Genomic DNA, 27,619 nt, shown 5'->3' with positions numbered 1-27,619 from the left:
ATAAACAACTTCTAACTTCCCACACAGCTTCTAACATTGCTATACACCCTGGGCACTGCGCAGAAGCAGGGAAACAATCACTTGCAGTGATTCCCACTAAATCTTTCTACTGCTAGAGCAGCAGCCTCTGTAGGGACTTTCACTGAAAGAAAAAACAGAATGAGTCTGTGAAGAATTGGTGGGAACTTACCATATATCTGGGGAAACAGAAGGAAGGACACAGCAATGGGAGGAGCAGGACTCGGAAGTAGCAGTATAACTGATAAGGCAGGTATGTTGGCAGAAAAGATTAATGTTACCTGGGTTTACAGGTATGAATCATATATGCTGGAGGAGTTTTCATGTCCTACAAGTTCCCCTGATTACCTAACACAGGCTAAAGGTAAATACACCAAAGGATTCTAAGAACTTGTATTTGTAGCATGAGGGTCAAAGAACAGTTGTATAGCGATAGTCCTGGAAAAACTGTTCACAGGGATGAGTTATTTTAAATTTACTACTGAGGTGCAGTTGCATTCTGGAACAACTGAAAAACAAAAGAAGACAAAAAACAGAAATGGGCTGATGATGGATTTCATTAATATTAGGGTTATTTTCTAATGTGAGATGCTTTTTAGATTGTCCAAGAAAGCAGCCACATAATACTAATTTGTCCTAACCTTTCACCTTCAATTTAAAGAAATACCACCTTGAAATGTATTTTGTCTCTTCCTACCAACAAAGACTTCCACTTTTCATAGCAAAACAGTATCTAAACACAGAAGACAAAACACACAAGCACAGTTTCCTTCATACACATAGCTATATATACAGGCACATGTGTGCATAACTTACTAAAAAAATACAAGACACAGCTACTGATGTCTAACTGTTTAATACATAGGGAGGAGCAGAACTCAGCTTGATACTCTTTACACTCCTATGTAGGGTATTTTGCTCTTCAAAAAGCTGAATAAATCAAGCTTGAAGCAATGCTTTCAATCTAAGACATTCAGTTGCTCAGGTTTTACTCTCTTAATGATACTATAATTTCAATTATTTTCTGAGCAACATAAAGCCTGACAGCAGCAGGAAGAGGGGCCAGTGTTGACAACAGACACCAGAAGAGGAGCTGGAGATTTAAATTGCCAGTGGAGCCAAGCAGTATCTTTGTTCAATATCAGTTCACCATTCATGCTGATGTTACATCCCAAAGACAGATAACCTCCACACCCCCTTGTGACCAAAGGACCAGCCCTCAAAAAGCCTCCTTTCCTTTGCTCCTCAGATATCCCTTCTTGTATACAACTTCCTTATCAGAAACACTCCTCCAGAGCTCCTTCTATCCAACACACTTCTTCCTTTCCTAATTGCAGCTCTCACCTACAAAGCCTCTCCCACGCTTCCACACATCTCAGCACACAGTAACTGCTTGGAAGAGAGGTGCTAGTCATACCACTAAGAAGCCAACCAATAACGAACAATAGGTTATTAAATTTTTTCTGCCCTGGAAATTAAGCATCAAATATCTAAGTGCCAAAACAATCAGGTCCACCCAGTTCTTCTCCAAGTCCACCCACTTTTCATTTCACTGAGTCTCTTATCAGGCATCTAGGTCAGCCCACTTCTTGCTTGTTTCAAGCGGTCTCCTGCCAAAAATCTAGTCATCATACCTCACCCTTCCCAAAATGTGAGTTCATATTCTTTTTTGACGACTACCAGTCCTGTATCAAACAACTTCCAGCTCTATGATTTAGCTCAGTTGTATGAACATTGTCCTTTTTCCTGTCTCCTTCCTTTCCAAAGCCAAATTTTTCATCACTGTCTTTTCACATTTGTGATCTTTCAGGGTTTCCCACATTAACCTCAGTTTGCACAGAAAATAAAGGATCTTCACTACACTTACAGCAGAGTTATTATTAAGCCTCTGTAGCATTTAGGAAGATTCCATGTAAAAAAAAAATTAAAATCCTTTTTGATAAATGAGAGTCATAGCATACAATATTTAAACAAGAACTGTATTACAAGCCAGTGAGGTGCAGCAGCACAGAGGGAGACTAGAAAGTCTGACTGCTGCTTGCCTCAAGCTTCAGCAGTTTTAACTTTCCATTTCTGAACAAAGTTTAATTGCTACAAACACAAAGCCCAACACAGGTTGAAAGAAGCTATTAAACAAGCATCCCTACTCTGGGAAAACAAACTTCTCTATGTCTAAAATACTTCAAACCTCTCCAAGTGTCTCAAACAGCAGACAAATTTCCCTATACCCCATCCTCAGCATAAAACAAGAATGTGGGTGAACTTAATCTCAACCACACAGATTGGGAACACTCAGTCATTCTCACCATGTTTGCACAGGTCACTTTGCTATGTGTTATCAAATGTGAAGGAGGCAGAAGGGCAGAATACAAGATACCAACCACATACTAGGGAATAAACAACAAGCAAGTAGGCAGCTCCACATTGCCATTAACTATTGCACTAATAGTCAGCCCTGAAGTTTTCTTCCTTATCTGATAGTGCATTCATATATTCTTAAAACTGTACCTGCAGGCTTGCATCTCAGAAGAGAAAAAAAAAAAAAAAAGCAGTAGTTTGCATGTTCAATTAAGTAACCCAGCTATAAATCCTGAAAGTCACATTGTTATTCTTTTGTATTGTATTATATCCAGTCATGCTTTTAGCTTGTAAAAGCTTTGCAAACATGTTTAAGTACCATTTGTTTATACATTTTAAAGTTACATTTACTTTTAAAACATCATGGAAATTAAAACAAATCTTAAGAATAGTGTAAAAATAAATTATTACAGTAGAGTGTTACTTGAAAATTACAGTGGATGGGAGAAAATACAACTCTTAGATTTTAGTCCTGATTTTGCCATTTTCTTGGCCAGTATAACAAGTAAGCCATTTATGGGCAAGGAAAATGGTATTGAACTTAACTTGGGCCTACTAATTTTTTGCCAATTAATATTTGCACAGTATTTCAAGCTCCTCACATCAGCACAATACACATTAAGTCGCTTTCCAGTGGTGCCAAGCATACCTATTTTATGCTGTCAAAAGGGGACTTGGGAACTGGCAGCAGGAGGAGGAGGTGTGCCAGCCCGCCCCACCCAGCCCGTTCCTCAGTCACGCAAAGTCCTGCTACACTGCTCCCAAGTGCTGGTGCTCTGCTCCCAGGCTTGTTTTGGCTTCAGTCTGTCTCAGTAGCTTTGAAAAACAAATTACGTTCCCATAAAACCAAGGAAATGTCTGATTTATTTTTTTTTTTTTTTTTTAAAAAAAAAAAGTAAAACTATCATACAAGGATGTTGTAATAGCCTGAAGGCATTCAATAGAAGAAAATCTTGAAATCTTGCACAGGAAAACATCATCTTTGAGATGAAATTGGTATCAAGGCATTCTTCCAAAGCTAAGAAATGGAAAGGATAAAACGAGTATTATGAAAGCTTTCTGAAAGCAGTAGTGCCTTGCAGAACCACAGGCTCACTGTCAATATGCACCACCTGGGAGATTTTATTTTTTGAGAAGAGATCCTGGCTCTCTTTGAACTTATGGGCAAAATTTCCTCTTGATGCCTCTGAGGCCAAGATTTCATCCCAATGACCCCACCTTCCCCGAAGTACAAAGTGCTGTTTATATTCGTGGTGTCAGCACCAAGTGCACAGCTACATGGGAAACTTCAAATCGAGGGAGCCTAGACCTGCCACCAGCGAGCTCCACAGTGACAAAACAAGCTTGCCTGGCAATGGGGTGGAGCATGGCATTCCAGTGAATCTCAGTTCAGCCATCTAAGCATAAAGTGTCTAGCTCAAATCCATCATCTGAGCTTGTTTTTCATAGAATCATGAAATTATTTGGGTTGGAAGGGACCTTAGAGATCATCTAGTTCCAAACCGCCTGCACGGGCAGTCGTCTCCCACTAGACCAGGTTGCTCAAAGCCTCACCTGAACACAGTACTCCAGGTGGGGTCTCAAGAAAGTGGAGGAGAGAGGAAGACTGAGAAACAAGCACCTTCAGCGGGCAATAACAACCTATTCTAAGGTGTAAAACAGGAGGATGAAACCCTCTCGACATGGCCTTCCTCTCTCCATGGTCTATTAGCTACTTGTATAACTCTGAGATGACCATGCTTTAGCAAAACATGCTAAGCCATACCTCCAACAATCTCAGAACAGAGGTACTAGGCTTCTGCAAGACTTTCCTCCTAGTTCAACCTGAACATCTGGTGATTTTTCTTCTGCCTGGTTGAAATCCAAATGAGAAACCTAGCAGGACCTGGCTGAGTTATTCCTCCTGCCCCCATCCACCTCCTGTGCTCCCCTCAGCAAAACAAAACTGATAACTTTGCACTCTTGGAGATGCACACCCATTGCCAGGTTTCCAACAACCAGAGAAAAGTGTAATGTTAATAAGGTACAAAGAAAACACTTCTTGAAGTCTGCAAAGCCTTTTTTTTAGATAGCCATCATGACACACAGTATACATTCAAGAGTGAGGACTTTTATGCTGATGCAGTTTGTCTCAAAAGATTCCAGCCACTGAGGTGTGGTAGAACAAAAGAGAAAAGCCTTTCTTCTGTTTCAGTTAAGCTGGCTTAGCTATTGCTCGCACGGACAGCCGTGAAGGGCTACTTTAGTTAATTGTACACAAAATGAAAAAGGTAAAGAAATCTGTATTCATTATTACAATCTTGTTAAAACTGGAAATTTGATCACTTCAAGACAAGACTTCAAAAAGTGCAACACTGTATAAGCAAACATACACATTAAATATTGCAGTTCTTTGAGCATACATTAAAACACAGAGAGGTCTTCATCTGCTCATCAGTTGCACTACTGTGTACTTAAAGTATTATCCCACAGACAGTATTCAACTGAGGCTTTACATTAATGTCCTTCAGGGCAAAGGCCACATACTACAAACGTCCATGATATGCTTCAACTACTCCCTTTATTTATTTTAGGAGCATCAGAGGTGTCCTTCATCGAATTTTTAAGTACAATCTAACTTGTGCAGCTCTTATACTTAATTCTTACTCCAAATAGCTACATGTTGAATACTAATATGGTAACAAGCCTAGGATCTGGACCAACACAAACATGATGCTTACTTAGAAGTAAATCAGAAAATCAAGATTAAATATATAACTTTCACTCTGCTTGCTCACACCTTGCAACTACTTGTGACAGGTCTGCCACTCAGCTCTCCCCAAAACAGCACAGATGTAGTAGAATTACAAGGCATATTGACAGAATATACATTAGAAACGGTAACCCTGTGACTCCTGCTAACTAAAAATGGGATTTTCAGGACTACGTAAGCCTGTATCTTTACATGAATTTTAGGCAAGTAGTTCACAAATCAGTCCCTAACAGACCAAGTAGCTTAAATTTCTATGGTACATAGTGAATCCAGAAAAGAGGTCTTATTTCAAAGCATCACTGATTTCAAAATCAAGTAGAAATGCAGAACTCATTGCAGGGTTACCTATTAAGGCAGAGGCAACAAAGCAAAGCCAGCAGTAGAGGGAACATAATTACAATCAAAATAAGTCCTACATTCAGCTTGCACTGAAGAATTTGTACTTTTTGCTCACCTTTGTCTACAGCTACATTGCACATATCCACTTGGAAGGACTCTTGTATGAAACTGTGTGCTAATGAAAGGAATCAGCAAGGCTGAATTTCCCATTGTTAACACCATTTATTGAAAACAGAAGAGTTTAGCCAGAAAACAGTGTCGAGAAATGCCAGAATCTGTCCAGTGATCAAAAAAGTGACTTCATCACTGACAACAATAATGAAGGCACTCTCACCTACACTTACTGTATAAAGAATGCATAAGCAAAAGGAGAGAATTAGGAAACTTGCACTTGGCTGCAAAATCATAATATAAAAATATTATTGTTTAAGTACACAAACTAGCTTCAAATGCTACTGTAAGGTCTCTAACATACCTCAACAATTCCTGGGACAATAGTATATATACATATAGACAAACACATATACACAGAAATACTTACACAAAGATTGTGTAAGTATCTCGATGTGTAAGAATCTCAATGCTGGAAATCAAATCAAGTTCTTTCTCCATTTTGTAACATAAACAGTCTTAATCTGCCAGATCAATTGCTGCCAAATAATGTAAAAAGATTTGCAAAAAACATTTATAAACAAAATGCTGACATTTTACACATTTTTCAGTGTTTATTTCACATAGCAATCACAAATCCTATGTGCCTAGTTTTTTCTGCTAAAGTTTAAAAAAAAAAAATCTCCTTCTTAAGATAATACAGATACCTAAATACTTTGTATTATGAACTTTGTTTTTTGTCAGGAAACCAAGTGAAGAAAGGACCCACCTCATTTCATTTCACAAATGGTGACAAGTCCTAAGCTAGCGTGAACATGCGTAATTCCACTGAGGTTAGTCAAACAGCACTTTGCAACAGCAACTAAGCATCTGGCCCAGTGCTTTGTATATTTTCTATAATGCACCTTCCTTTAGCTGCCCCCAAGGCTGTCTGCAAGGCTGACCAGCACTGTTGTGCCACCACAAGTATGAAGCAGGACTTGAGGGTCTGCCAGCCACATGTCATGCTATATCCTGGCACCGAGGACAAACCTGGGCTTTACACCAGGAATACAAACCCTCCTCGGCCACCTTCTTGCTGAGGCAGTGCTCTGGAAGTACAGCACTACCTGGTTTTGCTTGCAGATAAAAGGAGACAACTCTCAGTTTTACAGCGTAACCACCATCAAAAGCTTGTACCCAACAGGTAATTCAGCTCCCAAAATCCTGATGCTGGTTTCAGCATATACTTCTGCCTCTGGGATAAAATTACTTGGTTTGCAGGAATTCATTGAACAAGGTCTGCTCACCCTTTGATATGTGTCCAGCTCCCAATGAAGGTAATGAAAATTATGCATAGTCATTAAAGGATAAGAGAGCACTTCACATCAACACATGTTCCAATTCTCTCAACAAAAGATTTTATTTTTTATTTTTATTTTGCAATTATAGATGTTAACAATTTATTGCAGCAAAGCCAGATATTTCTGCATATTCTCTTTGCTTTTCTGCTTCTTCTGCAGCAAGTTAAAAAATACCTCCCAAGCAAAAAGCAGCTGAAAAATTACAGTGACACTATTTACTTGTTTTTAAACTAAGCAGAGCCAGTTTCCTACTGGGACAGATCATTTTGGGAGCTGTTCCAGATTCTCTCAGAGCTGCTTTCCCAGTAGCTGGGAGCAGTGTACAGAGCCTTTTGCCACACCTACACCCAACCTGTACACGCTCGCTTAAGTGAGCTACACGTACCAGCACCAAGAAGCAACCTGAAGAGGAAAAGCTTGGAAACACTCCTTCCACAGGGGAAGGAATTGGGAAGCAGGAGAGCCAAGAAACAGCAGCCATGAACAAGATGGCAGAATAGTAGATTCTCTGCAGGTCTACAGGCATGAAGCTAAAGGTGGGAAAAGAGCACTGCTGTGCTCCTTGCGTGAATCTTTTGTAACTAGCATTTTAAAAAGTGGAAATGCCATAATGTAAGCAGGTTCAAAACTCAAAACTGCTTCAGACCTTGCTCAAATTGATCATATTGCAGGCTGGTATCCCCTCTGTTTTAACACAGTGAGGCTATACCCAAAACAGCAAACTTAACATGCCCAAGAATGTTCCCAGGGTCTGAGGCCAAGCAGCATAGAGATCCCCACGTCTGCCTCAGCAAACCTCAACACTCAAGCCACGATGGCTGTGAGCTCCAGGAGGAGCTTCCAGGAACACTTCAGCCCCATTCCTACACAGGGTTGCCGGACAGCATCAGTGCCAAAATCACACCAGGAAACACTCCTAGCAATTGGCTGGTACAAACCATTACTTCACAGCACCCCAAAGCACATGTGAACATGTCTATTTATTAATACAGAGACAGAAGAATTTAAAAAAAAAAAAACCTAGCACTTCCACTTGTGCTCTCAGTACTGACATTATGCTAAACAGGGATGAGAGGGCTTTTTAATCACAACATGAATATCAGAGGAACAACTCTGCTGAACACCAAAGAGCGCTGACTCTCAGGTCGGGCTGTCAGTTTTCCAAATGTTATATCACCTACTAAGGTGTGTCTTAACAACAAGCTCTGTTACAAAGAAATTAGTTTGGCCTTTTACGTTAAGGCCCTCCAGTTCTGCAGCATTCTTTTCAGCTGAAGGAAATGCTTTCCAGGTCTCCTCTCACAGTTTATCCTGACACTGTAACAGAGGGAAAACGCCTGCAAATAATCACTTTCTATTTGGAGAACTGGAGTCCTTTATCACTTACATACACTTACTGGGAATTAACTGGCAGAGAAACAAAGAAATCATGTCTTCTAAAAAAGCCTGCACTCCAATGATACAGAAAGTGGAATAACAGAATCCACTCAATTTTTCCTTTTAAGTGTATTACTACTGTAGACACACTTACTAACATTCATGTTACAATCCCATAAAATCCATGGGTTTTAAAGATGCAGACTATGCTTTACCTGGGGAAAAGGAGCATGGTTCCTCCTTCTAATGCAGTGAGCAGAAAGCACTGTTATTCTCAAACACAACCGAGGAATACACAACCTTCTCCCTCCTGTGCCAAAGTATATATATATATATATATATTATATATATATATATAATGTCGTAAAGCAAAGGCAAGTCAGCCTGAGGGTTACAACTAACTCATGTTGCAGAAGTTTTTAAATTAAAGCCAATTAACTCTAGACCTGCAATGGTATCACACATCCTATTCCGAATCTTGAGATATTTGGTATCTTTTCTATCAGTCTACTTCCTGATGCTATATTAATAGATATTTTCAAACCCCTCTGTTTTCATTGAAGAAGAAAAGAGCATGTGTTCCTTACTGTCAGCACTGTTCAAGGAGATGTGAAAAATGGCCTTCAGCTGTGGAAGCTCAAAAACCAGAAGCCAAATACGACGAATCCATGCATGATTACTTTTTAAAAATCTCATGAGTTTTCAAACCCCTTTCTCCTGTTTGTGGGGGATCTGACTCATAATTTTCAGAAGCAAACAGGAAGCACTGCAGACATCTCCAAGTATTTCCTCTCTCCACCCTTGCACCCCCTTTGTCTCTTACTTAACTTCTGGACACTTTATTATTCCCTTTGCTCAGTCAGCAATGAAATGGCACTGCTCTACATCGGCTAAGGTACTCAAGACTTTCCCTTCTTTTGCCCAAATTGAAGGGAAAGGTGCCTTTCCTCCCCTCAACAGGACGAAGTGAGATCTTCACGCAGCCCCGCTCTAGGCCAGCTGGGAAAGCTAAGTCCCTCCACCATTTTTCACCCCAATTGTGGCTACCGTAGCCCTCAGCATCACACTGGCAGCCCCTTTCCAGCAACAAGGAAGGGCTCCCTGGCCACTCTGCCCAAGGAAGCCCAGGCCCTGGGGGCTGGCAGAGGTAGAAGCCAGTTGTCAGGAGGCCAGGCACTGGACGTGACCCTCCCCACAGGCAGCACCCGCCTGAGCAGGACTTGGAGCAGAGAAACAGGATGAAGAAGTGTTACAAGGTAATGTGCCAGGAAAGCTTTTTTACCTCACTCAGTTTATTACAGTGCTTCCTTTCATTGTATACATGGCGGGGGGGGGGAGGAAATCATTTCCCCTTCTCCATTCACCACCAGCAGCCGTCACCACGCTGGGCAAGCAGCTGCTCTGCGTGGGCTGGCAGGAGGCACTGCAGAGGGAAGCCCTCAGGGCCAGCCTCTTTGCACCCACATCACAGCCCTGACTGCACCTTGCCAGGAGCTGCCATGGGAGGGTTTAGCTTGCCCTGCTGCAGCCAGCAGTTTTCAGTGACCACAGGTGCCCAGCATGAGCCCTCAACCAACAGGTGGATGGGGAAGGGGCAAAATCTGACATGCAAGAAAGCCAGGCGGTGGGAGGGCACACTAGAGCTCGAGGGGTGCAGGAGTCCTGTGCCTCCTGGAGCTGGGGGACAACATGAGCACAGGCAGGAGAAGATAAGAAAGGACCTCATTTGAAGATGACTATATTGCTACCACAAGCAACTGAAACACAGTGAGAACCTGGCGGGTGACAGACTAAGTAGTCATCACAACTTGGTACTACACAACAAACTCATGGCCAGTGTGGTGGGAACCATGGAGATATGCAATATAAAGCTACCTGTTTCCCTTTCTGGACATGTTAGCTCTCTCAGACTGCTCTGTTATCTTCTCAATGGAAAAAATTAAGTGGGATACATTTTAGCCACCCTTCCCACAAAGACCTCATTCCATCTTTTAGGGTACTTTGTGTATTCCATCTCTTTGTGTCCGTGTATGAGCTTAAGGGCAATTACAGGCAAGCCTGAGATTCTGAAGTTTGTATCTCTGCCACCCTGGTTTCCATAGCGACTTTGAAGTAGCAGCAAGGCCACCCCACTACTGGAAAGTTTCCCTGCAAGAAGAACCTGGAGGAAAAAAAAGCACACCAAAGTTCACATCTAATTTCAAGTTAAACAAACTAATTGGTGTACACAACCCCCACGTATAAAGTGCTGCTAAAGTCAATCTAATATTGTGCAATGATATTCCACAGAGTAAAATTATTCCAACCTTTTTCTTATCGCTCCACAACCCTCTTGGACTACTCCACATTATTTTAAGAAGCTAACCTGCTGCCTGGCACATTAAGATTAAAAATCTGCTCACTGCCTCAGCTACAATTTCCTACTCATTTGTGCACAGTAAATACTACAACTCAACTATAAGCTGATCTGCAAAGATAGTACAGCACTCCACCCTAAAATCAGCTCCGTTTTTATCACCTTCCCAGATTTTATTACATAATCAAAAAGCCAATCGACTATCTCTGTGGCGCAGCTTTGTGTGTGGTTACACAGTTCTTTCTCCAAGTCAAACAGCACCACATTGTCTGGGATAATCTCATCCACTCAGATAAACAATTAGTCTGCTATATTTTGATTAACACTTCCGTTTAAGAGGACATTGAGACGCTTTAGCCCAAGTGGCAGAAGGTCTGGCCTCTTACTAAAGCAGACATGCTCATCAGAGACTTCTTTCTCTGATTGGAAAACGTAGCTGCCAGCCTTGACCCACATACTTCTCTGAAGCAGAGCTCCCTATTAATTTCTGATTTGACACGTGGCAATAAAACATCACTGGTTTAGCTTACACCTGACACGTTTTGGAGTTACAAGACTCACAGAACACAATATTCAATAAAAGGACTAAGTTGACCCAAATGCAGGAAAGGGCAAAAGTAAATATTGGCCTAGTTCATTCAGATCGTGTTACAACCTTTCAGAGCCTGTCTCTAAGCAACAGTCAACTCCATTAGCACAAATCATTTACTAAATTGTTAAAGTATATTAATTCATATTGCTTAGAGAGAGCTAAGAAGCACTCACATAAAATGTTTTGATGGTGAACAGTGAGGTGCAGCCACTGATAAAAAATAGCTTGCAGAGTAAATGTATACCCACAGCCTCAATGGTTTGAAAAAACAAGTCAAGCATGATAGTATCTTATAGGACAGTTTACTCAAAAACAAATTCTTCCATCAGTATAGTGCTCTAAATAAGACACCAGAAGTTAACTGCTCTCCCATGATCCATTAAGATATAAACAGATATTTTTTAAATCTAAATGGATAATCTTTCTTTGAAAATGGGAAGCAGAGGCAAGGATTTATTCCACTGCATGTCTGCTGCTACTTACTACTCTGGCAACTTAAAAGGAGTACAAATTGTTCCTGCACCTCACAATGTGCAGTCCATCTGGTTGGTCTGCAGCTTTGTGTTACCGATTATGTGAGTTAAAAGTGAGCTTGAGCCTTTGTTGTTTCTTTTTTTCTAATTCTCTATCTGAAGAGGTTTTAGAACATTTTTTTATTTTTACCATTCAAGTTTGTTTGTTGTGTTTTTTTTTCTAGGAAATGAGCACTGAAAATAGCTATTTGTTTGTATATAAAGCTCTGTGTATATACAAAGAAAAGTTCGTGGTCATCCTGCAATCAGGAAAAAAAAAAAAAGTATCACAGCACTTAACACTCACCAAAGTTGTGTGCAAGTTCCTGCCAACTAACTTTGTACAAATCTTGTCATAGCTGTGGAACCAACTTTCAACTGGCACTTGGATCAGATTCTCTGCTGACTTCCTCTGGCAACACACACTGCTCAGAAAACACTGATCAGCAAGTGCTCGATTCAATATCTGCAAGGAATGACACAAATATCCCACTTCCTCTCCCCTTCACATGCAGTAACAAAGGTGGCAGAAGTAAAGTAAGATTTCCCAGTGCCCACTAGCAACCCCCTCTCTGGTCAAGAGCCATCTGAAAGCAGCTGCTTCCACATTAGGGCTACTAAAAATCAGAAATCGAGATACACAGAAATTCACCTGACTACTCAGTTGCCAGTTTAAGGTGGCAACACCAGCATCCAAAAAAGAGAATCCATCATTTCCAGAACACAAAGAGTTGCTAGACAGCTTGGGGCAGTGTTCAAGTCCTGTCCATTGTCTCTCCTTGGAGAGTTCAGCCTTTACAGAAAGGATTAAATCGTTTGCATCTCTACCATTAAAAGGAACCTGTCAGCTTCTTCCAGACATCCCTTCACATGCACTGTCTATCCTGAAAAATCCTAGCTTCAATCTATGGAGTAGGTGGTGGTGGAGTCATCAGCCTCCTGAGGTAAATGCCTCATCTGGGCAGAGATCAGAGCATCATCTCTTCCTCCCTGCAAACTAAAGGGAAACCAAAGCTTGTCGGCATCCTGAGACTCAAGACTCTCCATTTTTCAAACTAATCTAGAAGGAGACACTGTGCATAGTAAGATCGCCTCTCTAGTGATAACAGATAATCACTTGTTATCTACTATTAGGGTTGTGTGCACCCCTTACTGATCAAATTTTCCCTTCAAAACCAACCACACAAACTGCAAGTGCTGCAGCAGAAGCAGTGCCGGTGATGCAAAAGATACCCTGAAGCATGCCTCTGCCAGCACAACCTGCTCTTTCAGGACACCAAAGCTCAGTAAGAGACAAAACAGGCTTTCTGTTCCTCACAACTGACACAGTAGACTCAATGCTGGAAATGGGGGACCACAGTGAACCACCTCAGGCTGCACAGCCCAGACACCAGGATCAAACACCACACAGAAAGAGCTACCAACCTGTTCTTGAGCAAAACAGCCAGAACACCAAAATGCCAGAACTCTTTCCACAGGTAATGTCATCCACCAACCTAGATACATACAGCCAAGTTGCACAGACCACTCTGACAGTATTTGAAGATACCTGAAGACATTTATCCAGGAATACAATATCTTTGGTATCCTCAGAGAGCTGAAACAATTGGAAAAGTTGACAAGATACTTTTAGCCCTCCTGGCCTAAAGGGATAAAATGCTTCTAGTTCTTCTAAGACCTCTGCTAAACCAAGCTGATATATGAGAAGAAGCTACTGAAAAAATGCCTTCTGTCTCCTCATCTTGCTGGAAATCTTCATTCTTTGATCTGGACATGAATTTGGTCTCATTAGTCCATGCACTTGTTGCTAAACTAGACTCTTATAACAATCTCAACTACATACAAAAAGGAGGCACAAAATGCAATTGAGACTGAATTGTCCTTGATTCATTATGTCTCAATCAGATCCAGTCAGTCCCTGGACTCCATACAACTTCCTGTAAAAATGTGTCCAAGAGATGTTCACGTTCCCAAACAGGTTTAACCAAGCTTTTCCAGTCTAGTGTTTAATCTTCTGCACAGTCCACATTACCCCCAAATTTCTTCATAATGAAGAGATTCACTGTAGATGGAAACAAAACTTCTGGGGAGTAATTCATATTCTCATCCACTCCTTTTGTAAATCCGTCAAAGGCAATGGGATATCATGCCCTAATTCCCTGGAGTCTATAAAACAGGGCAGTTGAAGGTATGGTCCATAATTATCCTTTCTACCACACCCATCAGACAGTGAGCATACTGAGATAGTGTATCTTTTATGGAAGCATACAGTCTCAAAGACTTAGCAAAATATTTTGAATTTAAAAATTAGCTTTGATCCATAGATGGCTTATGCTTGACTCTAAATCTACAAAACTCCTTCAGCAAAGCCTCTTCTATTTCCAGTGCCCTTTGGTGCCTGCTTCACAAGCATCTGGGAAATTAGTTATGACTCTGTCAAAGGACAGTCATAACTATCAATTCTCTGGTAGGAAAAAAAAACACCTAAGCACTTCAGCAACACACTCCATCATCAATGCCCCCACAAGATACTGTTGCTTGGGGCTCCCTCTCTTATCTATCTTACAAACATCACATTTCCTGCACCATCTTCCACATCCTGCTTACACTTTACCATATCACACATTTTCAAATCAGCTATGGCTCTTAAAGCCCCCCCAATTTCAGCAGTTTCAAAGCCACAATTGCTGAGCAAATACAAGGTCCTAGGAAGTAGCTCATTTCTAAACTCCAAGCTTGCCTGATGCAACCAGAAAACCTTGATCATGCCATTCTATGGGGATGCTACACTTTTTAAGATGATTGCAAGAGCCAATTATCTCCTCAAATGCTCCCCTGGGAAAGCTTTTCACTGCTCTGAAGCCCACTCCAGGAACAATCTGTTGTTCAGGAAGATGATTTGGGAGGTTTTGCAAGTTTTGAGAAGGAATGAAACAGTGATCCCTTTTTCAGCAGTCATTCCTTGAAATAACTCTTTGATCTTCTGCCTAAAGCAGTACTGCAACTAGTCTCCAAAGAATTCATTCGGGTGAGGCACCAAGGTCACCCTGCTGCTTCCAGATTCGTGGATGTCTGTGAAAGCAGAGCCCTATTAATTCGTAGAACCAAAAGGTAAGCTTTTCTCAAGATGCCTCAGCATAGTCCTGACCACGTACTTCTTCCTTAGGTAAATCATGACAAAAATTTCTGAAATGTTAAGCACCAACAGGACTACTACCTAAGCAGCTCAACAACTTTTTCATACTTGGTCACTTTCTAAACTCCCCATTATCTTCTCATACCTATGATTCTGCACCTGGATAACTGATCTGCAAAGATCATTTCTAAAGTCAAGTCTCTACTGAGGCTCAAACATAAAACCAATTCTTGGTGGGAAAAAGGTGAGGACCATAGCAAATACATTTCGAACCATCTCATTGGCCCACCTTGCTGTTTGACAGTGGGTCTATTGCCTGCCCACTTCCCAAATTTGTCCAGACAGTTTTTAATTGCTGTTCATAGAAAGTCTCATCCTTCTGATGTAACCTTTTTTTTTTACATGGCATTTTTATTCTTGTTTTAATTCTATCTGCAAGGCTTCCACTTCTTGTATGAGAAATCATAACAATTATTTCTGGTCTCTTTTGAGATGGAACACCAGTCACAAATTTCCATTTTGAAAGTTGGATCCATCTCACGATACCAGGTTATCATGAGTCACAAGCCATGATTTTAATTTTGGAGACTTAAGGGCTGTTTCCACTATAAAGAAAAGTTTGAGACAGTGTCATGTATTTTCTTGATAATTTGTTCAGAAAGAATGTATAAATTCTTGCTTTCCTGGACACAGAAGAAATCAAAGAGCAGAAGTCTTCAGACAGCACACTTTTTTTTCCCTTGGCTCAACATTTTATCTGCTTATGACTGAGCTTTTGTCCCACATTCTCTGTACCTCTATTCACTTAGGCCTGAATAGCTTGCACCTGTCAATGCTAATTTTCCTTCTAAAAAGCTTTTTTGGGTATCAAAGCTCAACTCTTATGCAGACTTTATCCAGTGTATGAGCTTTGGGTGGTGACTTCCATTTCTTTGGCTATCTGGTTGCAGAAAGGATGAAGGATTTTATCTCATACCTCCATCACAAATAGAAGAACAGTAATTATACTTAACAGTTTCAGAGAGGTTCCACCCACTGTATTAGCATTACAATAATGCCACAAAGCATAAAACTTTTCAGCACATACTTTTTTCTTGCAATGACAAAGCTTGTTCTGCACATGTTTTAAAACATGTTTGACTCATGGAAACTTTTAATAAACTATCTAGTTTTGTCACAGCTGGCTTACCCTCAAGGCTTACCATGAGATGAGCCAGTATAAAACAACGTATGCAACTCAGCATTGAACATCTTACTAGATCAACATTTATAAAAAGAGCAATGACCCAGAACTTGGAGACTTTGGTTATATTCCACAATTTGTTAACAACCTCATGGAAGTCACGCCTCTGCTTATCTACCAGCCCTTATTACAATAATAAACATACTTTAGATCTGTGGTTGAAAACTCAAACCAGCACTGTCCCACTTCCAGCTCTACTCAAGTGAAATGATTTTATTAAGAGCAGCATAATCACAGCAGACAGTTTAATCTGCCATAGAAAGGAAACAGACCAGATGAAACAGTCCTGCAGATTGGGCATTTGACTCCACCAGCCTAACACACAGTACTGCTCAAACAAGGTGTAACAGAACTTTACTAGTAATGGTTTTACTATATCCTAGATATTACATAGGGAAAAAATGCAGTAATTGATCCTTACATTCAGCGGCAGAAAAACCTGTTCAACTACCACAGTTAATACAGACAGGATTTATTGCCTGCCAGGTCCTGACCTTGTTTTGCTTTTGCAAGAGAAGTCATTGCTAACACAAACTGAGCACACCTTTAACTCAAGTCCTGGGGTCCACAGCAGTGCCCTCTCTGAACAGCCAGATGCTGGCTGCTGAATGGCCTTGTGATCAAATCCTAGTCTATCTATTACTGCTCCCGAAAATCTCGCCAGGGAAGTAGAAATCTTAACTTGGATGTTCTTCAACAATTTGTGTTGCTTTTTTTTAACTGTCTCCAGATGTTTGCAGTTCTAAGTCTATAAATTTGCAGATGTAGGACCTACATCTCAAATCATCTATAATGTGGTCTTGAATCTTTGCCACTATTTTGTCAGTGACTTTTTCTGATTAGAGAACATTAAATTATATAACAAATTCATCTACAGCCTGACACAACTTACTACCTCCTTACCAACAAAAAAGAAAACACCCTACAATATCCGTTTAATTTTCTGTATGTTATTTTGTATTTTTATCATTTAAATATTTTTTTCCTGCATTCTAATACTCTTAATATTGCCTATAAATTACATGCTACAATGACAGGAATGATACTAAAGGGCATCTACAAAGATACTCTAAAACTTTGTTTGAAGTTTGAACTTCCGGTATATGTTGAAGTATTCAACTTTACTGCTGTTCCAGCAAGACTAAAATGCAAAATATTTATTACATCAGCTCCTTACTTACAAAAACTGTTGAACCTTAAAGCTCAACTTACTAAGTTCTATCTTCAACCTGAGCAGCATTAGATATTCTCCTACCTGATTTTACATCAGCAAACCTGATTTTAAACCTTATTTTAGAACAACAAAAGTCCAGCAAACTCTTCACTTAACCCTTTTCAGCTCTCTCTAAAGACTCAAGCTCACCAGGCCATATTTTTCCAATTCAGAACAGGAGTGAAGTCTATGGACTGGCACCCTCACAAGTGGCAGACCACAAGGACAGGACAGTGCATTTGGCTAAAACCAAGTCTACCTTGGCAAAAGGCAATAACCTGAGTCAGAAATTTTCCAAGATATCAAAGTAAATACTACTAACAGGCAGTTAAGCTTTCTCACTTGGCACAGTTTGTTTGGGGTTTTTTAAATTAAGCACTTTATTCTTTTTTTTTTTTTAACTTTCTAGGTAGCCTTAAAACTTTACTCTTTGATCAGAAAAACAGAACTTGCTCAGTGATGAATTTCAACATTTTTCACCACTCAAATGTACAAAGCTCTGCCCTCAGTGTTTTAAAAACTGATATGTAGTCTTGCCCTCTTTATTTATTGTTTCTGAACAACAACAAAAATACCAACCAGATTGAAAAGGTGACTGAGAACATTTTAGCAAAGCACACTACTGATTCAGTTATCTGGAACAACTGGCAAGCCCATTAGAAATCCAAAACCAGCTAACTTTAAAATGGCATCAGCAAGGTCACACAAAAAGCACTGTTTCCAGTTTCAAGTACTCACATATCACTACTTATTCATCCTTCTCACCTGCAAACCACATGCTCTGATTTAAACTTAGCAGAAAAAAAACCCTACTTATAAACTTGGGGCACTCCTTACCCACCTTTCATTGGTGAACATGCCTATTTCCAAGCTTTTTCCCACATCCATGAGGGAGAGCAACTCACTTTTTCTCAAATGGAAGTTAAGGATATCCAAAATTCATACACCCCTTGAAGTTGGGATTTACAAATAATGGCAGGTATTGCAAGATTTAGGGTAAAACTACTGTGGTTGTATTCAACTTAGCTGCCCTCTAAAGCTGCCTAGTTAAATTTTCCACATCACAGAGCTCAAGATTATACAACTAATCAAAATCCCACAGGCATCAGGATGCAGATGCACCCTGGAGCCAGGCAAAATTCCCCACAGTGAAATGAAACATGCCCTGCAGGGATGGCCAGGGGATGCTTCTGTGGTGGCTTGAGTGTGCTGCTCCTCTAGCTGTCATCCAAAGCTCCCCAGGAGGCAGGCAGGACGGCAGAGAGCTTCCTGTGCTTGGTCCACCTCTGCTCTGCACACAGGAAGGCCAGCACACATTTACACTGGAACGAGGAAAAACCCCCAAAACTGGGTTAATGTCTTTTAACTGTGGGCAGTAGGTATGAAAATGTGGGGCTCACCATGAGTTTAAGTAGTTTTTTTCCCTGCAATTGCATGCTTTCAGCTGCCTCTGCAACATTCATTAACTTATGTATGTCAAGTGCAGGGGGAAAAAACGTGTTTGAAATTCAAACAAACCTCTAAAAGGAAATCAAGATAAGTTGTCCGAGCATTGGATCATAACAAGTTTCTGTACTTTGAGATTCATATAAAAAGCCTTGTTTTAGGGTCTGTTTGTTGATTTTCTTAAATGACCTTGATTTTTATCTGCCAGAGGTCAAAGAACAAAAACTTGAATACAGTTTTAATACCAATTCTGTTTACAGAAAAGAGCTGTAGTAAGTTTTACTTATAGTGTCAAAGGATAAAAAACACACTTAAATATGCTCTTCTAGCCTTCTTCTGCCAAATAATTTCACATAACTTTTAATTCCATGCCCTCATTCATGTGGCAGTAACAACCTGAAGGTGCATTTCAAATGTCCAAAGCTTATTATATAAGAAGATTATTGGAGTACCACAATTCATTATATATAACCTTAGTTGTTACATAAGCATTGGAAAACAGTATGGGATCATGTCAGTAAGGACACAAAGAATTGCATGAAGTACCACAGTCAACCTTAAACTGCTATTTCTTTCTGAGGAACCGACTTTGTAACTCAGACTTGCCACTGGAGAAGGTAGTAGCATTATTCATTTTCCTAAACAACACCAAAAACCCTGGCAAAACAACCCCAGATATTTAACTGCTTGAGATCGTGTTAGCCTCAGCAGAAACCCCCACCATTTCAAATAGCAAAGCAAACAGTGGCAGTGCCGGGTTCATTTCTTCTATGTGGAGTAATTTGAAAATAAGACAGTTTGCCAGTAGCTTTGACAATATTTTCTGTCAACAGAAGACTGCAGATCTCTCAGCAACTATCCATCTTCAGTTCTTCTTCAGCTCTACCTTATTCTAGACAGTGCTGCTTTCTAGACCATGCACATCAGTTACTGCCCCACCCCAAACATATACTGCTTTCCTCACACCCTTGCCCAGCTGATTCCTCCACTGCCTCACCCTCCACTCACCAACACACCCCTCTGCACCCATCTCCCCTCTCTCCTCTTCATCATCCAGGGGCCAGCAAGGGAGGACCAGAAGGACAGTGTTCTTGTTTTTATTGCAACCCCATGGTTGCTAATCAACCAGAGGTAGTAATGGCAAGAAAAATCCTGCTCAGGTGATATGATGTATCTGTGAAGCCAATGAAGGGCTGGGGCACCTTTAGCGCAAGCAGCATCTCAAGTTGCCAAACTCCAAAACATTTATGCTAGTGCAACAGAACCCTCCAAACAGAGGCACATGAGGCAAGGTACTGAGCAACAGGAGGGGAGAAATAAAAGCACTCATGGTTTGCAAAATCTGCCCAAAGTTTATAATGACAATTCACTTCACTAGCTAAGTCAAAAGGTAAACCTGAGCAGAAGAACCAGCACTCTGGAAGGGGATGGCTCATCCTCAGGTACACTGCAGGACAACGCATCAGTGCTCACGTGGACTCCAGGCTGCCAAGCCCAGTCAACACTTCAGGGTCCTCTTGCCTTTATTATTAAGAAACAAATAAGAAGGGTTTTTAAATCACATGCTTTGTTTCTATTTAACAGCAATAAAAAATGTGAACAGATCAATGGAAGAGATAGACAAGAGATTCAGGCACAGAAAGACAGTTGGAAAACAGCACTAGAGCAACAAGACTACTCCTGATAGAATCTTTTCAGCCACCACAGCCAAAATAGGCTCTCAAAACCTCAAGCAATACCTACTACAAGACACGAATAACAGGTACACTTTAAGACTGTGTTTTCTGCCATTTGCTTTCCTTCTTTAACTCTGTTTCCAATTTTGCAATCACAACTATTACCTTGCTAAAATATAATTTCTTGGTTCAAGTTTGTCTCATATTTGAAGTGAAATGAGGTATTAAAAACAGAAGTTATTTTTACTTTTCCAGAAATAGGGAACACAAAGTAATTGGACAACTGAAGTGCTCCTGTGCCCCCCCAGGCAAGGAAGCTGGAAACTTTGCTGAGATTCCCTTCCCATGCAGCTGCAGGTCAAGTTGGGGTCCCTTGGTGCCCAGTGTCAGCAGAGGAGAAGCTGCCCCTGCCAGGTATTATCACCTGCTGCTCTCCAGTAAGTGGCGGGTACCAAGAAAGCTCATGCAATCATAGGGTTCTGAACGAAGTAAAGCCTTCCTCAACTCACTGCTGTCAAAACCTGGGCAAATTTCCCATGGGGCAGAGAAGGACAAGCCCTCCATGCAGGAGGTGAAGTGGGTCTGGGGATAATGCTGCTTCTTAATACAATTAAAATACACATCTCTGAGTAAGTGACAAAGCAAAATACAGACAAGGAAAAAAGTAAACTCCTGAACTATCATTCATTTTCCTTTCTCCTTTATTTCTATAAATATCCCTAATCAAGTATATCAAACTCATATGAACTTCACCAGTCTCCCTTCCATACAAGAAATAACTGACCTTTCAAAGCAAGCAGAAACCAGAGTTCCAAGCGCATTAAATACACGTGCAAAGGACATGGCTTTGTGCTATTGCCCAACACACAGGCTCACACTTCAGCCAAGCAGCAACAGCCTGCGCCATTCACAGCAAAGGGCAACAGGTTTCAAACACCTCACGGAGCAGTAAGGCAACGCTGAGCAAAGGTTCATGTCCTTCTTCAGAGATAACGTTCCCAGCTGGGGAAGTAGATTGATCTGACTCTCTTCTGTGGCACTTCTAAACTACAGGATAACCTTGATTTCTAGTGAGCCCAAGAAACATGTAAGAACTGTTTAGTTAAACACCTCATTATGTAAAAGGAAGTTAAATCAGACTTCTAAGTCATGCAAGTCAAACAATCACCCCTCTCTTTGCCGAGTACTCCCCACGTTATCCATAGCCCAGCTGACAACTACAGACGCTGTGACAGCCACACCACTTGTCTCAGTTCAAAATTTGAATCCCCTCTTCTTTCCATTACTACCACACAGCTTACAGGTAAACTCACTTTTACATTAAATCAATTGGTTCCTTCCCTAACCCAAATTTTCTCTCCCCTTCTCTTTGGCAATGAGCTCTTTGAACCAAGGATATTACATTTTAGCATACCGTCTCATAAATCATAATACTGTAATTAAGTCTAATCCTGTGTTCCTTCACACCCAAGCAATGCTCTCTGTGCAAGTAAAACTTCTGAAACAAACTCCCTCCAGGGCTCATTACTTGCTGCATTCCCACACGGGTGCTTTGTGGAAAGCTTTGTCTCATTGTTTATTTAAAAATGGTGCTGTTGTTAGAATATTTGAGATGAGCATCAAAATAATTTTGTTATAAATGGCAAAGCTGGAGTAGTGCCTAATTGTTAATGTGAGTGGATAATTACAGAGGATATAAGCTTTGATATATGTATTGAATTGCAAGGTATGCAAGATACAGGCTTGTATTTACACAGCTACATCTCTCCTTATGTGCCATTTATTTTAAGATCAATGAAGGTATTTAATAATGCATGTAATATAGCTTATGCTTAAGGCAGTTATCACAGAAATTAAATACACCACATAGCTGAAAAGTGTACATTAGCATACATTCAAAGTAGGTGCAGAATTCAGACCTAATCCTGCACAGTATTAAAAAGCTAATTAGGAAACACATAATCAAAGCTGTCAAATCTCACTGGTGATGTCAGTCAGGAGGATAAAGTTCCTAGGTAATAAAACACATTGAGTACTTTCACCCAGAGGAAAGCTGACATTCATCTTCCCTTCTTTCTTCTGGGTATTCTTATATTCTATAGGTATCAGAATTAAATTGTGAGTAATTCTAGATATGCCACTCTCACTTTCTTCAAGCCTTTTATTCTTTCCTAATTATGTTTTGTCAGCTGGCACAAGAAAGAAAAACCTGCTATTAATTAAAGGATGTATACTCTGTTCCTCTTCAGACAGTAAGAGAGAAGGGCAAAAAAAATATGCACTGCTAAAAATACTACATTGGTGTGTTGTAAGCATCATCAGTCATGGTCTTCCTTCTTAGCACCGTTCCCGAGACCACCAAGATGACATATTTCAGCCTTCACTGTATTTGGAATATTTTGATTTATGCTGTTCCATAAGCACCTTCTACTTAAATCTTGTCTCCTCACAAAGCACAACTGATTCAATCTTTGTGGAGTCCAAAATCAGTAAGACAACCAACACACAGAAGCTCAGCAAAGGAGCCTGAATAGAACTCTGATGTTCATCTCAAGTACGGAAAGTTTAGCAAATGCTTCCACAAATTAAAAGTTATTCAAGAAAATCAACACTAAACTCAAGATAACGTGTCCAAACACTCAGCAGTGCACTTTTTGTTGCTAATTAGAAATAAGTCTCGGCACCCCTTGCCATCCATGACTACGTATTACCTAGCAGGCAGCTCCTGCTGCATGCTCCATTAATTATGTTCCATGAGGTTTCTTGCTGCTATAGCACAGAGGCACATTTATGGAGGTGAGACAGGAATGCAGCTACTGATGGTGACTAACAGGCCCACCGTCAAACTTTCCAACAGCTGATGCTGGCCATTGTTAATTATATTTTTTCCACCTCTCCAATCAAGATTTTTTTTTTCCCCTCATTGTACTGATAGGTGATTAATAGCAGTTCTAATCCTAGCACACACCATTGCCAGCATTTACAGCTAAAATACTGGGGAAGGTGGCCTCAAGGTTCAGACAGTGGCTTGGGACAACTTAAGATACCTGGATGCACTGCCTAGCTCTGCCAAATATGTGTCCTGTGGGACATAAAGCCTGCAACTGTGTGAAGCTAAAACACAATAAAAGCTCAAAAAAGGGGAAAAAAAACCAAACTATATGAGCACAATTCAATAATCCAGTACCAAACATATCTTGAAATGGTAAAAAGTCCTTTCCCCAAACACTTCCTCTTCTGTTATAAACTGTAAGTTTATACATTCAAAAGCATTATCCTTTTTAAAAGGAAGAGGGCAATGGGGGGTGGGAGGGGGGAGAGGGAAAGCTCAGAGAGTCTTGAGATTGAAAAAGCCAGCTTGCAAATCATCAGCACCTCAGAGCAGCATCCAAACCCAGAATAAGCCCACGTTCAAGCAGAACAGAAGATCATGGAATTGCCAAAGACCTGCAGAAGCCAACAGAGAATGCTGAGCCCTAAAACCCTCTCCTGTACCATTACCCAGAGGTGCCCCTCTCTACTTGGGATGCACAGTCTGAACCATCCCCCTGGAGACAGGTGCTTATACCTCTTTCAAAATCTGAACAAAACTGCTCTCTTTCAACACACAGATAGAAGAGGAAGAATTTGGAGCAACCCCACCTAACTTCCCTGCCCCCATCCCAGGCGACAGCACTAACCCCAGATGCGGAAGAAAGGTTCAGTTTCCTATTCTGACTAAGAGGGATCAAATCTGAAAGCAGAGCCCTCACGCTCACATCCAGCAGCTACTGATAGTAACAAAACGGTTCAGAGACAAGGACAGGAGAACCAGTTTCTTGCAGGTAAAAAAAGTGCCCCAACCTTCTGGGTCACATTTACAGAATCTCATTGTTCTGGTGATTCTCCAACCCTTTTTGTAGAGGGAGGTGTGGAAAAGCACTCCAGCCTTCACCTAGCACCACTCAGCACTCTCACCTGCACACAGGGCAAGAGGCATGGATCCCTCATCTCCTAAACAAGGAGGCTACGACCTCCTAAAATGCACAAGAGGAAGATTTCCATACTCAGGTTATAGTAAGACATTAACCTGACCCTACACTTGATCTGAATAGCTCAGCTGCATCTTTCTCTTGCTTTTTTGTTTCCTGGGGAAACTGAACAAATTTCTGCACTAGCAAGTGAGCAAAAACTACTCTAAAAGCCATGAAAGAGCCTTTGCTTAGAAATCTCTTTAAAACATAATCTGTTGAGCTGGTTCAACTCTTCAGGGAGTAAGGTCCATTGACGTGACAGACCTCCCCTGCTTGGAGAGGCGCCGTGCGCTTTTCTATCTTATTTATAGAATCGCCTCACTCACACTTTGTTTAAGAAACAATTAGCCTTTGACAGCTTAAAATAAACAGGACTCTCTCCCTACTGCAGAGTAACTAGACCTGAGCTGGATTTCAAGTTCTTGCAACTGCATGAGATCACCCGATGGACCCAAGAGCTTAAGTGACAAATTTGCCTGACACCTTTCAAAGCAGCACCCTGAGCAATACAGGCAAGAGCAATAAAACAGGAACCAGCATCAGGTAAATGAAGCGATCAAGCAATCATTCCCCTCCTGCCCTGCTCTGTCCTCACCAATAAGGGACACCTCTGGAAGACAAGGCCACCTCTTTTCAGATGTTTGTGATCAGAGGACTCACAGGAACGTAGGAGATGCAGAAGTTTAGCAGTGGTTGCACACCCCATAAGCAGCTGGGAAAACTGCTTCCCTGAAATGTACAGTTGATTTTTCTGCCTCTTGTGTTGCTACCAGTCCAAAAGCAGTAATTCCAATAGCTAGCACAGACAGCATGAACTGGCATTGTAACTTTGCATTTCAGTCCAAGCTCTTGTACCACCAGCAGAGGGGTCAGCATACCCACTTAGTCAACACAGGAGTTTTCCATTGGTGCCTTCACAATTTCTTTCAAGGCCTTCAGCTCCTGGACTGCAGCTCTGTGGCCACCTTTACCAAGCCAGAGGGCAGGGCACAAAAAAAAGTTGTACTAAAAAGCTAACAGAGCTCCATCAGCATTTTTGAGCCCCTGGCCTGCTGGCTGAAGGACAGATGCACCCAGGAGCCCTGTCTTGTCCCATGTAGTTCTGTTGGGCAGGGTTAGCAGGCTAAAAAAGAGCCTGGATAGTCTGCTGGTTAGGATGTTGGCCTGAGTTCAATTACTTCTTCTGGTAAAAGAGCTCTCACGTGCCTTAGGCAAGCTTTGATCCTGGCTTCCCGTCTATAAAACGGGGGGGAAATGTCCTGCCCTAACCCCAAGGGATGAAGGGACACACAAGAATGCCAACAGGCACTCAGGTGACACGCAGCTGTACGAGCACCAGCCACAGCAGAGAAGTCTATCTATGGTAGACAAGCAGGTATGCTCAGAAACTAGGAACACTTCTCAACATAACAAAAATAAAAAATATGGCAAATGTAGCTCCCCTCAGACAACAGAACACAGCAATGAGACAGAACAACAAAACCAAGCAACTCGACAACAAATTATGCCAATAAAAAAAGAAATGCTGGGGCTACAAGGATAAGAAACAATAGCCAGTGATGAACAGTTGCAGAAAGCAAGCGTTTTCAGAGAGGATTTAAAATTACAAGAGTCAGCAAAACAAAAAGAGATGTGAGACAAAACAGTGTTACGGATAAAGAAGTCATAAAATTAACAAATAGAGGAACAAACCATGGAAAAACACTTATCAACGGGTGAAATCAGTGAACAGCAAGGATAGGAAGAATAACATCAAAAAATATAAATGACCTTGAACTCTTTTACAGTAGCAGTACCACACCAGGTAACTCAGACATGCATTGTTTGCACTTTAATGCTTCCCATACTTCACCCTACGGTTCCCGATGGAAGAGATCTCGGGACACAGGGTGACACCCAGGAAGACATTCAGACATTCATTAGCAGCAGATCAGCCTTAGCGAGTTTAACTGCTGTCCTGAAGGTACTGCTAACGTTTAAGCAGCAAATGACACTCATGCTAACTACAGTCTGAGCTGCCTTGTCAACCGGATCGCTACGACTCGTGCAGTGCAGGAGATGTTTCTATTGACAGAGGTTTCAGCCGTGCTTACTTTGGCCATGCCACAGAGTCACTGACACCACTGCAGCTCCCCCAGGAACATCAGAGGGAGCCACTGCCCCCTCAGGACATGTCACTACAACCAAGCAACGTGCTGGCTTAAAGAAGTATCTCAATGTATTCCTATCACCGTTCGCTGCGGCTTTCTATCCCGCGTTCCAAAAACGTGACTTAGGAGCGGCCAAGGCCAGTGAAAACCGCAACCAACCAGCAGCAGCTCAGGGGAGCAGCCGCAGCGGAGCTGCATCTCTTCACCCTGCAAAGAGAAAGAGCTCAGGGAAGAAGCACCTCCGATAAATTAAATGCCTGATTGCAAAGTGTCCGATTGTAAGTATCTGACGGCGAACAACCGCAGGAAAGGCTCCAGGCAAACACAAACCAAAAGGGACACGTTTAACGAGCTGGCCAGCAAGAAAGCGAAGTTTCAGTCAGTCACGTCTAAAAAAAAACCCCGACGTGCAACCAAACGAAGCCTCCCCACTCCGAGAAGAACCGAAAACACGGCGAACACGCGAGGGCACAGCAGAGGGTCACCCCGGCAGCCACGCCGGGTACCGACCCCGGCCCGAGCCGGGCGGGGAGCAGGGCCCATCCCGCCGGTACCGGTACCGGTGTCGGTGCCGCGCGGGCCCCGCCGGCCCGGGCCTGCGCCCCAACTTCTTTCATTCCTCCCCGCTCATCACTTCCTCCTTCCCGGCCGCTTCCTGCGCGGCGGGGCCGGTTCCCGCGGCGAGCACGGCCCGGCCCCCCGCTCCCCGGGGCCCCGCACTCACCCCAACGTGCTGATGAACCCGTTGACGGAGCCCTCGGCGTACAGGGACACGATGTCCCCGATGTACAGAAAGCTGGACATTCTCTCAGACATCCTGCCTCATCTTTAGCCGGGACTCCGCACTCCCTCCTCCTCCTCCTCCTCAAAACATAAAAATCACCAAATGCAATAAAACCGGGGCGGAGGGGAGGGGATGGGATGGGATGGGAGGGGAGAGCGAGGCGGGCGGGCCGGGCGCTCGGCGCGGCCCCTGAGGCGCTG

At 41.9% G+C, this 27,619-nt stretch overlaps 1 protein-coding gene across 1 annotated transcript in view; it reads right to left on the bottom strand.

Annotated features, from left to right (window-relative positions):
- ITPR2 (inositol 1,4,5-trisphosphate receptor, type 2) overlaps positions 1-27,451 on the bottom strand; it is a gene marked incomplete at its 3' end in the record, with an annotated part of 198,589 nt that extends 171,138 nt beyond the window's left edge. The window contains exon 1 of the mRNA XM_010004160.1: positions 27,360-27,451. Within this exon, the coding sequence (XP_010002462.1) occupies positions 27,360-27,451 (92 nt within the window). The remainder of the gene's footprint in view (positions 1-27,359) is intronic.
- Between the last annotated feature and the right edge of the window lie 168 nt (positions 27,452-27,619).

Source organism: Chaetura pelagica, unplaced genomic scaffold, assembly GCF_000747805.2.
Source record: "Chaetura pelagica isolate M959 unplaced genomic scaffold, ChaPel_1.0 scaffold198, whole genome shotgun sequence".
NCBI lineage: Eukaryota > Metazoa > Chordata > Aves > Apodiformes > Apodidae > Chaetura > Chaetura pelagica.
This window is presented reverse-complemented; position numbering and strand designations above follow the sequence as displayed.